Here is a 13,783-nt window from a genome sequence, read left to right on the forward strand (position 1 = left end):
CAGCTAGTTTGTAAAAGACAGGTTCAAACGTCATGAAAAGAAGCGTGAAATCTTACATAAACAGCAAGGCATCTCATCGAGGTATTTTTATGGTTGGCTAAAGGGAGTCTTATCTCCATTTTGATTGGCTTTCGGTTGGATGATTAACCATAAACGGATTTATTTAGATGAATCTGCGGATATGTTTTAATGAAATGACGAAATTACTATTATTGATGGTTTTGTATATATTTATTTATTTTTGTAAAGGCTGATGGGTATCGAGTGGTGGGGTAGGGCGGTCGACCAGTTGCTGATGCACACCCGGAACTACAAACACAGCAGGTAGGATTTGCATCTGTGCCGAATATGTAGCTAAAAACGCGCACGCACAACGTCAACACAACAAGATGGACGTTGGTGGGTAGTCGCGTTGCCGTCGAGGCGCTGATGTGTCGGGACGACGCCGAGTAGGATGTTACTCGCGTCCGCCGTGGTCGTGTGGGAATGGCTGAACGAGCACGGCCGCTGGCGGCCCTACAGCCCGGCAGTGTGTCACCACATCGAGGCGGTCATCCGGAGCGAGCCGCGCTGCGCTAGCGTGGTCCTCGGCCAGGTGGACTCTCGCCTCTCGCCCTACATCATCGACCTGCAGTCCATGCACCAGTTCCGCCAGGACACGGGTGAGTGATCTTCCTTCCCACCTTAGTTCTAGCGCAAAATAAATGACGTCTTGTTTTTGCACTTGTGCAACTAGTCCGAAAGTAATGGGACGCGGTGGGCGTACAACGTCAAGCGACAAAACGCATCAATCGGCAGAGAAACAAATTGATTCAGGGGTAATATTCAAGATGGACGAAATTCGAGTCCATTTCACTAAACGCCGGCGCTGTCCCGTGGTCTGTGTAAACGGCAGCGACCCCGAATAATGGAACGAAATCAAAGCCATCACATTTTACACCTTCAGAGGTAGTGCAGTTGTGCCTTGAGATACGACTTACCCGACTTACGATTTTAAAGCAGATCCAGCTCCACACGGTTGTATTATAGTGATTGAATGTCTGCTTATGACAAACACAATGTTCATATTTATGCTGTGATACGATAAAAAAAAAAAATGCCAGCTTGACTTTCCATAGCAATTGCATATAAACGGCTTACGGCTCCATGGTGGAATGACAATGCAAATTCTAGGGGTTTGTTTTAGAGAACCGTATCGGGTCAATCTTGGCCTTATTTTTATATATCGGGTACCCATGGAGGCTGCCAATACCAATCACAAGGCAAAGAAATTCTGACATTGACTCATTCCTCCTCGGCTGTAGTTGGCGCTATACTGCAGCAGTTTTGCACATTGGAGCATCGACATTTGCGTCAGAAAGAGAATATTTATTCACCATGTTTTGTCATTGTGTTCAATACAATTTTAGATTTCTAAAGTACAGTACTCTGTATCGGTGAGTGAATCAAAGAGCGAGTACTTGAACTGGTATCAGTCTGAGACAAAGTAGAGTTGATGCAGCCACTTGTGCCCTTCCCCAGGCACCCTTCGAGCGGTCCGACGCAGCTTTTACGAGCCCACTTCGGCGCCCGGCCAGGGCTGGCTGTGGGAGTGGGAGAACGACGTGGGCGGTTGGACTGCGTACGACACGGAGGTGGGCATCGCCATCCAGGCGGCGCGCGACCGCCAGCAGCCCTGGCTGGACCTGGCGCCGCTGGGTTTCTGCTACCTCATCGACTTCGGAAGCATGACGCAAATCAACGGGCAGACGCAGCGCTGCCGCCGCATCCAGCGACGCGCCGATTTGGCGTACCCCTTGGTGTCGGGGCCCCTGCCCAAATCCCACCACGCGTGGGCACTCGCGTCTGCGCCTCATCCAGGAGGAACCGTAAACCTTCCCGCTGGGGGTGCGGGAATCAGGATGGGCGGCGCAGGGGGAGGTAATGGGAGCGCGTACCCCAGTGGGGCGTTGCCCGCTTCCGCTGTCACCTCTTTGGGAGCGCCTTGTGCCTGCCAGCAGTGCATGCTGCTGCTCAGTCTCAAGATGGGCACCGTGTCCAGCGCTCAAACTTTGGGTCGGAGACCGCCGCAGACTAAACCACCCAGTCCCAAACATAACAGTCACCTGACTCCTGGAGGGGCCTTGTCACTGACACTCCCACGGTTGCCATCCATCTCACGGTCACTGTCCCCTCACAGGACGGCCATAGTCGGGGCGATGGGCGGCCCCGGCGTCATGGGCGGCGGTCTGGGTATGGGAAGTCCAGGTATCGGCGGCGGCTTCGCACACTCACTGTCCCTTCTCAGCTCGGCCACCGCCGCCCTTTCCCTTCACTCCGGCCGACCGCCGCCCCCGTCGCTCCCCCCGCCGCCGCCGCCCTCGCTGATCACCCCGCCTCACCCTTCCGCCTCGCCGCCCTGTCCGAGTCCGGCGGCGCCCACTTCGGGCCCGCCTCTCGCCTCAGCCCGCGCACCCTCACCTTCTGCCCGCGTCCTGGGGCCGCTGTCTACGTCTCTGCCGCAGCGGTCCGGCCTGGCGGGGCTGAGCCGACCGGCGCTGCAGCGTCTCGCCATGGCTCAGTCCCGCGCCCTCATCGCCTCGGGGTGAGTAGAAGCGGTTGACACATTTGCACATTGGATGTACAGTCGGTCACGTTGTCAGGTGAAATTACATCCGGCAGATGGGTGAGCAGAGCTCTTCTGATCAAAATCCAGAGAGCTCCACCTGTTGCTCACTGATTATCTCGCCAAGAGCACAAAGGGGGCAAGAGGTGTTGATTTGATTACCTTTTGCTGGTCTCTTGGTTTGTAATTTAGCAGTTATGCTGCAATAGAAATTAGTTGCCCTTTTTCAGGACTTGAAATTCTGGAACCAGGCCAAATTTATGTTTTTTTTTTCAAATAATTGTGGTTTGGGGAAAAATAGGGGCACTCTACTGGGTTGTTTGCTGTATTAAAGTGGAATAATAATGATATCGCCTGATATTCCAAAATAAAACCCCCCCGATATGTGTAACTTGATTTAAGGGTTGCTCATGTACAAGGGTTTCTTCCTCCCAGATGGAGGGCTGGCCTAATGCCTAATGCCGGGAGATTAGCTGCAATCCAAAGAACGTGACTTGCTGACATGCTTCTCCTGGCTTGTTGGTAAACAAACCAAGACTGCTACAGGGAGAATGTAATAACAATGACCGGAACAGGAAGTAAACTAACCTATTGTTTGATATTTATCTGTATTTTGAGAGGAGTTTAACGAAGAGATTTGATGAAAAATGTGGTGAGTTTGCATTATTAAACTGGAATAGTGAAAGATATCCTGCTAGAAAATTAATAATTTTGTTTGCCCTTAACCGGAATTAAAAAAATTGTGTCATTGACATCTCGATATATTATTTTATTAAAAAAAATAAAAATAAAAATTAGCATATAAAAGGGCGTGACATAATAATAATAATATTTTAAATAAAAAAGTACCATTCTTGGTTAAAAAAAAATATTTAGTGTTACAATCCAATTTAGGATTAGCCAAATTCTGTGAAAGTTAACAGAGGGAAAGATGAGCTATGCTGGCCAAATAAGCTTCCTTATGGCCTCACGGGTAATCCATGATGTGACGACTGAATGGCCTACAACCCGAGTTAAATCACCAGATGGGAAGAGACGGATTAGCGCTATAAAAGAGCGAGGCGAGGCGCGACAAGTCACGTCGCCGTTCAACTCAACCTTAGGTGCACGCGCGTTTATTTCGTCCCCGTCTGGATTATCGAAATATTCTCGGAGATGACTGTAATCAAATGTGGCCGACCGTAAGTATCAATAGACCTTTTGTTTTCCTTTATTTCGAAAATTTAAAGCAGAAAATAATGTTTTGCCATTCGTGTGAATGCTTGATTTTAATGTACTTGTACTTCGGACGCACACTAATTGTAACCTGACACAAATAGCACATTTTGTTCTTTGAGATAGGAACTCTATAGTTCACAAGTATATTTAGTTGGCAACAAACCACATGGGTTCATACCTCATAAGATCACTCTTGATTAATGTTTTCTGGTTCTCCCAGTATTTTGTTAATAAAAATACACCATGTGAAGGCCTGTCCCCATTTTTTTTTCTTTTAACCTCTAAAAGTGCTTTAACACCTGAACCTCACAAGTCCATGACTGCGCAAAAGCTCCTTAACCTGCTGACGTGGGATTGAACATGACATGCTGCAGCCAGCTGTGTGTACACACCACCTGTTCACACCAGATCGGTCTTAGCACCTTAACGCTGACCTGTCAGCGGATGTCTTTTGTGCAGGGTGCCGACGGTTCCCGTGAAGAACCTGAATGGCGCCAGCCCTGTGCACCCTGCCCTGGCTGGTAAGCAAATTGATGAACATTGCAGCAAGTTATAACAGCTATACAGTTGAAGACTTGAGTCTTACAACATGACAACCTTTTTTTCCCCTCTAAAAAAACATTTATGGCATTTTAGGGATACATGTGATAGTTTAACTCATTCACTGCCAGCCCAGTAAAAAGCGATCTTTTGACGTCTATAGCCGTCAATGGCAGCGAATGATTTTTCATTCTGATCATGAAAAATCCCAAAAGCCAAAAAGTTTAACATGTTCTTTTCCTAGGGATTACCGGTATCCTCATGAGCGCGGCGGGACTTCCTGTCTGCCTGACCCGTCCTCCCAAGCTGGTGCTCCATCCACCGCCGGTCAGCAAGAGCGACATCAAACCCGTGCCCGGCCTGGGCCACTGCTGTCGCAAAACCACCAAGAAGCAGGCCCGCAAAGGTTTGGAAAGAAAAAAACAAAACATGCTCAGGACAGGAAGTGCATCAAAACGCATCACGTTCTGCTTTCTTGTCATAGGTAGGACCCCAGAGGAGGTAGTGAAGAGATACCTTCAAAAAGTCCGTAATCCCCCTGAAGAGGTAATTTATTGGTTAATCACAAACAAATATTGGAAATGTCCCTAAAAATGTGGGAATTTAAAAAAGAAAAGAAAAAAAGGAAGCAGGTCACTGATATAAAATGTTTGCAACTGTGCAGGATTGCACCATCTGCATGGAGGTCCTGTCGGGACCGTCGGGCTACAAAGGCCCCGGCGTGGGCGGCATGTCCCGCGCTGAGTCGGTGGGCCGCCTGGCGCAGTGTGGCCATCAGTACCACCTGCAGTGCCTGGTGGCCATGTATAACAACGGCAACAAGGACGGCAGCCTGCAGTGCCCCACCTGCAAGACCATATACGGCGTCAAAACCGGGAACCAGCCCCCCGGCAAAATGGAGTACCACGTCATCCCCCACTCGCTACCCGGACACCCCGACTGCAAAACCATCCGCATCATTTACAACATTCCTCCTGGCATTCAGGTAGAGGCGACGTCGTATTTTGCAATACCTCTCGTACCTCTCGTACCTCTCATATTTATATTTAGAATTCCACAGTGTTATTCCTACGTGCAGTGTGTTTTTTTGTTGTTGTTGTTGAGGTAATGAACCTGTTGCTCTCTTAAGGGCCTGGAACACCCAAACCCCGGCAAACCCTTCACAGCCCGCGGCTTCCCGAGACACTGCTACCTCCCGGACAGCGATAAAGGCCGCAAGGTATGCAGAGAACACCTGTTTGGAAAAACCATAATAGGCAACATATTGTTTTTTTCTTAACTCATTCACTGCCATTGACGGCTATTGACGTCCAAAATTCATTTGAAGTATTTCTATTAGTTTAAAAAAAAAATCCACTTTTGTTAACAAGAGTATGAAAACCTATAATTTTTTTATTGTACATTTAGAACAGATATAACATTTATGATTAATCGTGAGGTAACTATTACTCATGCGATTAATTACAATTAAAAAATTTAAATCGCGTCAGGCGATTTATATTTTTTGATCGTTATTAATTGCATGACTTCATGAAATAACTATATATATAATAACTATATAATAATATAACTATAACTATATATATAATAATATAAGTGGAAACAAATGTTAAACTAATAGAAATAGTTCAAATTTGTATTTGACGTCTATAACCGTCAATGGCAGTGAATGAGTTAATATATGTAGTTTTACCCGTCTGCTTTAAACACACTGCAAAAACATCCACAAGCATATGTGGAACAGTTGTTTTCATACTTTTTATACCAAAGAAGCACCTAAAAATAGCTCTCCAAGTAAGTAAAACTGTACATTAATAGTTATTCTAGCCATTCAAATGTATTGCATAAGGTAAATAAAAATTTTACTTAAATACAACCCCCGCTATTCGCATGGGGTAGGCGGACCGCTACTCGCTAATGTGCATGTTTTTGTAAATTTTCACCCCCACGCCCATTAGTGGTCACAAAGCTTAAAAATGGAAGCTAGTTTTACCTCGGTCGTTATACTAAAAAGTTGAAGCCAATTTTTTTGAGCTGCCACTAGAGGGAACCCACATAGCACACTTTGAGAATCAGTAGTCTAAAAAACCCAGCACAGCATTGATAAGTGGATGTGTGTTGACGACTGCATAAAACTTCAGAAAGTGTAAGACAGCCCTACTTGTTCAGGTTCTGAGGCTGCTCCTGGTGGCGTGGGACCGCCGCATCATATTCTCGGTGGGCACCTCCAGCACCACCGGCGAGTCGGACACGGTCATCTGGAACGAGGTGCACCACAAGACGGAGTTTGGCTCCAACCTGACAGGCCACGGTTACCCCGACCCGGGCCACCTGGACAACGTTCTGGAGGAGCTCAAGGCTCAAGGCATCACAGAGGACGAATGTCTTACCGGAGAATGAGCCAAACGTTTAAACGGATCATGTGGAAAATCATCTTCGGGGGAGGTCATTTTTACCTTCAAGCAGGGGTGGGGGAACCTAGTTTTTAATCGGGCCCATCTGCCGAACCTCAGAGGAGCTGTTTAGAAAGCCCCAAAACGCTCATACTTTGGCGCAGATGCACATAACCACCGTTTACAGCGTCGGAATGGAAAAACTACTTTTGTTTGCATTTTTAGGCTCTGAAACATAAATTTCACGTAAAACTACCAACAACATTTTTAATCTGTCCTTCATACGTGCTTAAAGTTAGTCTTAGCGTTTTCACAGACGTTTTTAGCGTTCACAAAAAAGCGACAGTCGTTTTCTATTTGAAATTGCGTCTTTAGGCTAAAAAAATGCTGATGTCATGTAAAATAACAGACAAGACAAACTTTGTAAGCAATCCGTCAAAGGTGGTACTTTGAATGTCTGCTTCATCGTGCCCATAACGCGTCCGTCTGCCGACTGACGCGTGACGCACTTGCTTTCAGGCTCCAAAAGGATGATGTCATGTAAAATAGCCAACAAAAGAACATCGTTCATCTTCCATCACATGTAAACGAACCCTACAAAAGAAATAGAATGTAGAAAGCCGCACTCCAAGGTTTGCTTAACATTAAGACATTTTTGCTGTTTTTTTAAAAAGTTATCAATCATATTTTTTGTCCATTTTTAACATTGTCTTTGCATTTTTTCCAAATGCTTCACTTTTTACATGGAAAACGGTGATTTTCCGTTTTTAACCGTTTCAACTTTCAAAAACATTGATGTCATGTAACCGACAAAACAAATTGTTCTTGCTTTTCATGTTACTTACAATATTTTCCCATGCATTCACGATGGTGCTCTGAGGACTTCCCCACCCCTGTCTTAAAGGCACAGTAAGAAAACAAAACCCCACATTAACCGTGATCGGTTGCATGACCTGCGATATTGCGTTTTGACACCACTGTGCACACATCTAGTACAAGTCAGTCAGTGTTAAATTACTTCATACTGTGAGACTTCATGTCAAGAATGTTAAGTGCCACCCTGGCAACTTCATCTGAGCATGGACGTTTGCTGACCTCTAGAGTTACTTTTTATCAACCGCCATTCCATTCTGTTCATTTTGTCACTTCTGACAATATTGTAAAACCTTCAGCTGTCATATGTTTGTATTTGGATTTCGCTTTGACTTGTTTTTTATATTTATTTGCATTATTTTATGTACAGATGGACATTTCTTAGTTGTTAATGCATCATTGTTGTTACTTTTTTTTTGTCATTTTTGCTATGAAATCGTACAAAAGCGTTTATATTTTATGTATGGATGTTTGCACCTTGTATGTGTGTGTTATATATATGTTATATATGTGCACAAATTTGCATTAAAGTTTGCTTGTTTTTCCTTTTATTTGTGTTATTTTAAAGCAGAACCTCTTTTATTTTAGAAATATCCATTTTTAATAAGTGTATTTTTACTGAATTTTAAATTCACATTTGAAAGATTTATTTAAAGAACATTTAAAACTAACAATAACAACTACTATATATATATTTATTTTATTTTATTTATTACAATAAATAGCCTGTACATTAAACTATTAAAGTTAACAGAATACGCAAATATAAATAGAATTAACTGAATTTGCTCTAAAAGCTTTTTTTTTTAAACAACCTTAAATCCCTAATTCATTTTAATATGACATTTTACATATATAGAGTGCATTGAATTGATCACAACTGCTGTGTTTGTCTTAGAACAAGTTTGTCCTCTCATCCGAGAAGGCTTCACCAGTTCATGCAACAAGGCTTGATTAGACAGCCCAACCTGAGTTAGTGTGGAAATCCCAAATATTCATGCACAGATGCATAATTATGCTCCAATTTATGCACCCCACCAGCAGAAATGGTTGACATCCTTAGGTTGTAAACGACCATTGTTAAGATGCCTTGCAGGCCTTGGTGGAAACTCCCTCATTAATATTCCATTCAAGTGTAAAAACTACCTCTGCAGTGCAGTCAGTGTGGACTTTGTTTTTGTTGTTTGTCGTAGAACGATGGCTGTTTGCAGTGCCATTAGTTTTTCCGCTAATTCGCGGAATTCCGCTTTTTTTTATTTCCAAAAATAAAATTTTACAATTTTTTAAGTGGTAAAAAATCCGATTTCGTCTCTCTACAGCGTTCCATTTTAGTGTTTCCGTAACTGAAATGAAACGGATCTTGCGATTGGCTGAAGTCTCCGTGTTGACCAATAAACGCGCTTGTTATAAAGGCATAGGAGTATGCCATTGTTTGTTGACCAATAAACGCGCTTGTTATAAAGGCATAGGAGTATGCCATTGTTCATTTCGCACACGTTTTTGCCGGGTGTTTAAAGAAAGATGTCCGTGATCGAACGCAAAGATGCTCCGCGAGTTAAGGAAATTGACAAGATCGTAAAAAACAAGTTTCGATGGGAATGGTTAGAGAAGGATATATCTACAAATGTTGGAAAGAAGACTGTGACGAATTTGTTCAGTGACTTTATTCGGAAGATCGATCGTGCCGGGAAAGCGCTTTGCATTTGGTGCCATGATACCATTGACTATGGTGGGAGAGGTTTCAAAGCTCTTGAAAGTCACGCAAAGAGCAAAAAACACGTGAAAGAACTCCAGTCAAGAACAACAAATTATTCCATGGCTGGAAGTTTCGGTGCCCAAACGAAAACTCCAAAACTTTACGGCCTCCAGACCTTATTGACATCACAATCGGAAGCGGTAATAGAGAGACGTGATCCACCCCAACAATCTGTACCAGTTGCTGATAGAGTCGTGGATTTTGAGGTAGGTGGTAAACTTTTCAAATTAATCGAAATCAAATTTTCGAAAATATTATAACGTAATAAAAATGGCCATAAATATTTAACATGGTTAACCATTGACACAAACTCAAATGAATGCTGCATGTTTGCACTTTTCAGGTTTCGATATGTTGACTGTCTTGATGTACGCAGTTACAGAGATGATTTTAGTCAATCATGCATTCGACGAATGCATGATTGTGTTTTTACCAGAGCTTGCTGCATGAGGTATTTTATGTTTTTGTTATGCATTATGTATTAAATTAAGAATGATTGATTAAATGATTTATTGCATGGTAAATATTATTTCCAATGGTTAAAGAATGATATGCATTTCTGAGCGTTTCCAACTTGGAGCATAAAAAGTTGAGTTTTCCATACCGACAGATGCCGGTCTGTCCTAATCAAGCCTTGTTGCATGATCTGATGAAGCCTTCTTGGATGAGAGGTCAAACGTCTTCTGAGACTAACAGAGCTGTCCAGTTGTAATCGATTCAATGCCCTGAGGAAAAAAAAAAGTTTTTCAAACTAACAGTCAATTACTTGAACGACGTGAGCTGCGCCGGTTTATCTGTAGATTAGTCTGTCCCTTGGATTAACAGTCTGGATTACTTCCATTTTAAACCCTGAAAAAGAAAAGAAAGAGAAGTTAGCCAGTTGGCGCACCTTTTTTTTTTTTGCCCTTTGGGTAAATTGGTAATTGTCATATTGTTGGCCTTATTTTTGTATATATATTTTTTATTTAGGGGGAAAAAATCTGAATCGGGTTTTATTGCCATGTAAGTGAAGAAATTTCACAATACTAGGAATTTGTCTCAGTGACTGGTGCATGAGACATAAACCAGTAGCATTAACATGACAAAAAAAAAAAAGATATAAATAAAGTAAAACTAATTATTCCAAGTTAAGTAATACTTTACCTTGACATGAATTTATAGAACATACGTATGATTGAACAGACAATGAAATGTTTATGTAGTGTAGATGGGAGGAGAACAGCGCGAAGAAGTAGTGCAATAGCAAAGGTATATCATAACAGGAGCAAGGTTACATAAAGTGACAGTTTGATGAAAAGTGACAGTGCAGCAGGGTGATTCAATTGCATTTAACAGTCCAACATCACAGGAGAAGAAGCTGTTCTTGTGGCAATAAGAGATAAAGTAAGACAGTGGTTAACACAATCATTCATAGTAATTTAGAAATAAAGTACATTTTCGAAAATTAGGAGGAAGAAGTATGAACATTTATATTCCTACACCTTTATATCAATTTCATCATCAAAATGTCAAAAATTCTTGATCATTTATTAATATTGTTATGGTGTAATATTGTGTACAATTACAGGCAGTACACTTCCTAGCCTTTACTACTACTACAGCTACTACTATAAACTATTTAACTTTTTCCTTAGCTTTTTTTTGTACGTTTCAGTGGTGTGGCCATGAAATTTGTGGCCACAAATTAGCATTTTTCGCAAGTTGTATTATATGTCATGTAACGAGAATAAGGTTGTGTTTTTCAACGAAAAAAATTATTAAAAAAAAAAAATGTGTATCTTTGCAGGATGCAAAATGATCTTAAAAGAATTAAGATGTATTTTTTTATATTATCAATGTTGAGAAGAAAGTCATTTCAACAAGTGAATTTCAACAATACAAATGTAGAGTATATTGGACTATATTCTCAAACACATTTTGTTAAAAAAAACTAGGGCTTTAACCTTGTAATAATAGTTTCCCCCCCCCAAAAAATTAAATAAATCGACTTAATCCCTACAGCGATGTCATATTTAAGTGACGTGTCATTATCATAAAGAGCTTTTAAGTGAACCCAAAATAAGGAGGGGGGGGAGAGTAATTGCTTTGGTATGTTATTTTTATTGGCGCGCCGGTGTTCATATGTACTGTTTGCACTTTGTGAAAATGATCCGACGTGATAATTCATGTCGCAGACCCCAGTTTGAGAAGCACACACCGCAGAGAATAAACTGATTTGACAAAAGGTTTTAGAGGAAGCACAGTCTGGGCTGCTTGGTCGTCAAGGGAAACAAAAGCCAGTCTGCTCATTCCTCCCCTCCCCCGCCCGCCGCTCACATTTCAGCAATGGCGCCCGCTCACACTGCTGCCTTTCAGCTAAAAGCTTTTTATGTCACAGCCCAATGCAGCAGCAGGAAGGAAGGCCGAGCAGCAGGGGCGGGGAGGGTGGGAGTGGTTCGAGTGAAAAAGAAAGGCCTCCCTCTGCCGTCGCCGGGGCAACTGTGACATCATCGAGCACTAAAAGCTTTTAACCGGATTGCTCTCCTGCTTTAGGCCCCTTATTGAGTGCTCTTTCAGTCTGTCCGGGAGGGGGAGGTGGAAAGGCAGGCTTTAGCGTTTGCTTCCCCATTCACCCCGCAAGCTCACTGCACCACACCAAACCATAAAAGCCTTTCAAAGCCAAAGCCCTTTGGGTGGGGAAAAAAAATGGCTGCGGGAGATGATTTTGGCTATCTTATTCCCTCCCACCACGGCGAGAAGCACCGGCGGGCCCCCAACTGGACCGACGGTGAAATGAAGGCCCTGCTCTACGTTTGGGAGGAGAACCACAATGAGCTGAAAACCAGCAAGAGGAACGCCAAGGTTTACGAGAGGATGTCGCAGCGCTTCTTCCAGCTCACGGGCGAGCAACGCTTTAAAGAGGAGATCAAGATGAAGATCACAAACATGTCCTTCCAGTACAGGCTAGTCAATCCCAAACTTCTCCATCTCGCCCTAAAAGTGTTACTTATTGTTTTTTCTTTTTCTTTTAAACAGGCGACTTAAATCCAGTGCCACGGAAAGCGGCGAGACGCCCGATTGGCCGTATTATAAGGCCATCGAGAAAATCCTATCCAAGCCTTTGGAGGTCGGACGGGGCAACTGGGCCGAGAATCGGGCCGAGTCCCAGACCTCGGTGGGCGCCGGGACTTCCTCGCAAGCCACCGACAATACCTTGGCTCAACCGGAGGAGGAGGTGATGGGCTTCCTCCCCGAGTACACGGGCTCCTCGGACGAAATGGAGGTCAAGCAGGAGCTGGACTCTTGGAGCTCTGACAGTGAGCGCACGCAAGGTTCCAGGTAACCACCAAATCTACGTGACGTCACGCGTACTCCTTCCCTCTGTGAAAAGTATTCACAATCGAGTACCGGCTCTTATCTTGCGCTCATGCCATGACATCAATCCCTGATAGTCCCTGATTATCTTCTCCTCAGCTCCCATCCGGTTTCAAGCAAGCAAAAGAGCACAAAAAGACAGCATTCCCTGAAGCGGAAGAAGCTGCAGCTGATGCAGGCCATGTTGCGGCAACAAAAGCGCTCCAACCAAGCCATCGAGGACACGTGCAGGGAGGTCCGGCGGGCCCTGCACCAGCAGAACCTGCTTCAGGTCCAATGTATGCAGCTGCAGGAGCGCATGATGAACCTTCTGGAGAAGATGATTCTGCCGTCATCCACAAGCGGCAAGAACCAAATAAAAAATTCCAATGTAGCTTCCTTATAGTCTATAAATGTAATACATGCATGTAAAAATGCATGAGCTTGTTTGACTTGCTGTAGAATTAAATCAAATAGTTTGACATTATATAGGTGGTGTGTGTGTTTTAAGTAATTTCTGTGGCCTGATGAGCTTCCGTAGTTCCCCAGACTGTGGGGAAAAAACAAAAATCACTCATTGTAGTACTTTGACCTGAGTTGAATTGTTTACAGCAGCGCGGGAGGACACGCCAGCAAATTCTGAACTCTACTTTATTGATAGAGAATTTTAAAATCATACCAAAAAAACTCCATAGATTATATAAAAATCAAACGATAAAAGAGAAATCATTTTGAGGATACTGTGCTAACTATGTGTTTTTAGATTTTTTTTTCTAAAATCAAATGTATTTTACAAGTAAAACTAATATATCATAAGTCTGTGTTTATTGATAAATGAATGAACCATTTGGAAATGTTGTGCCTGTTATGTCATTTAATAAATAAATAAAATTCTTACTTAACAAAATTAAATAATTTCAGAAATACGTCATTTAAAAAACATACTTTTTTGCATTAGAATTAAATTAGTACTTGAGGAAGAGACGAGTGCGCAAATAAGTGTTTTTTTCTAATATTCTTTCAAACTTTTTTTTTTTTAAGTAAAAGGATATGCATTTGTTAGCT

General features: G+C 42.9%; 2 protein-coding genes and 1 long non-coding RNA gene across 6 annotated transcripts in view; 2 read left to right on the forward strand and 1 right to left on the reverse strand.

Annotated features, from left to right (window-relative positions):
* The first annotated feature begins 81 nt into the window (after positions 1-81).
* On the forward strand, positions 82-8,174 carry dtx4a (deltex 4, E3 ubiquitin ligase a). The gene is made up of 8 exons (XM_086059802.1): positions 82-662; positions 1,522-2,584; positions 4,283-4,344; positions 4,608-4,769; positions 4,848-4,909; positions 5,028-5,348; positions 5,493-5,582; positions 6,533-8,174. Exons 1-8 carry the CDS (start codon positions 455-457, stop codon positions 6,761-6,763), a joined length of 2,199 nt encoding a protein of 732 aa, XP_085915928.1. The 5' UTR covers positions 82-454; the 3' UTR covers positions 6,764-8,174.
* A 44-nt stretch (positions 8,175-8,218) lies between these two features.
* Positions 8,219-13,783, reverse strand: part of LOC147159660 (uncharacterized) — a 66,239-nt gene continuing 60,674 nt past the window's right edge. For both annotated transcript variants that reach the window (XR_015090541.1, XR_015090540.1), the window contains exon 14: positions 8,219-10,234. This is a non-coding gene — a long non-coding RNA (uncharacterized LOC147159660). The remainder of the gene's footprint in view (positions 10,235-13,783) is intronic.
* msantd1 (Myb/SANT-like DNA-binding domain containing 1) lies at positions 8,865-13,205 on the forward strand. 3 transcript variants are annotated; one of them, XM_086059805.1, is made up of 4 exons: positions 8,865-9,591; positions 12,125-12,321; positions 12,401-12,703; positions 12,839-13,205. In XM_086059805.1, exons 1-4 carry the CDS (start codon positions 9,151-9,153, stop codon positions 13,122-13,124), a joined length of 1,227 nt encoding a protein of 408 aa, XP_085915931.1. In that variant the 5' UTR covers positions 8,865-9,150; the 3' UTR covers positions 13,125-13,205. The 3 variants fall into 3 exon arrangements, with proteins under 3 accessions (XP_085915931.1, XP_085915930.1, XP_085915932.1); XM_086059804.1 differs by having other exon boundaries at positions 8,888-9,591; positions 12,125-12,327; XM_086059806.1 differs by lacking the exon at positions 8,865-9,591 and having other exon boundaries at positions 11,359-12,327.

This window comes from Leptonotus elevatus, chromosome 17 (genome assembly GCF_054856555.1).
Source record: "Leptonotus elevatus isolate MCC_2025b chromosome 17, RoL_Lele_1.0, whole genome shotgun sequence".
NCBI lineage: Eukaryota > Metazoa > Chordata > Actinopteri > Syngnathiformes > Syngnathidae > Leptonotus > Leptonotus elevatus.

Coding starts and splice junctions, on each gene's coding strand:
- dtx4a (XM_086059802.1), top strand. CDS start 455: ATGTTACTCGCGTCCGCCGTGGTCGTGTGGGAATGGCTGAACGAGCAC. Junction 4,770..4,847: donor CAAGAAGCAGGCCCGCAAAG/GTTTGGAAAGAA, acceptor TTCTTGTCATAG/GTAGGACCCCAGAGGAGGTA. Junction 5,349..5,492: donor ACATTCCTCCTGGCATTCAG/GTAGAGGCGACG, acceptor TGCTCTCTTAAG/GGCCTGGAACACCCAAACCC.
- msantd1 (XM_086059804.1), top strand. CDS start 9,151: ATGTCCGTGATCGAACGCAAAGATGCTCCGCGAGTTAAGGAAATTGAC. Junction 12,328..12,400: donor AACATGTCCTTCCAGTACAG/GCTAGTCAATCC, acceptor TCTTTTAAACAG/GCGACTTAAATCCAGTGCCA. Junction 12,704..12,838: donor GAGCGCACGCAAGGTTCCAG/GTAACCACCAAA, acceptor TCTTCTCCTCAG/CTCCCATCCGGTTTCAAGCA.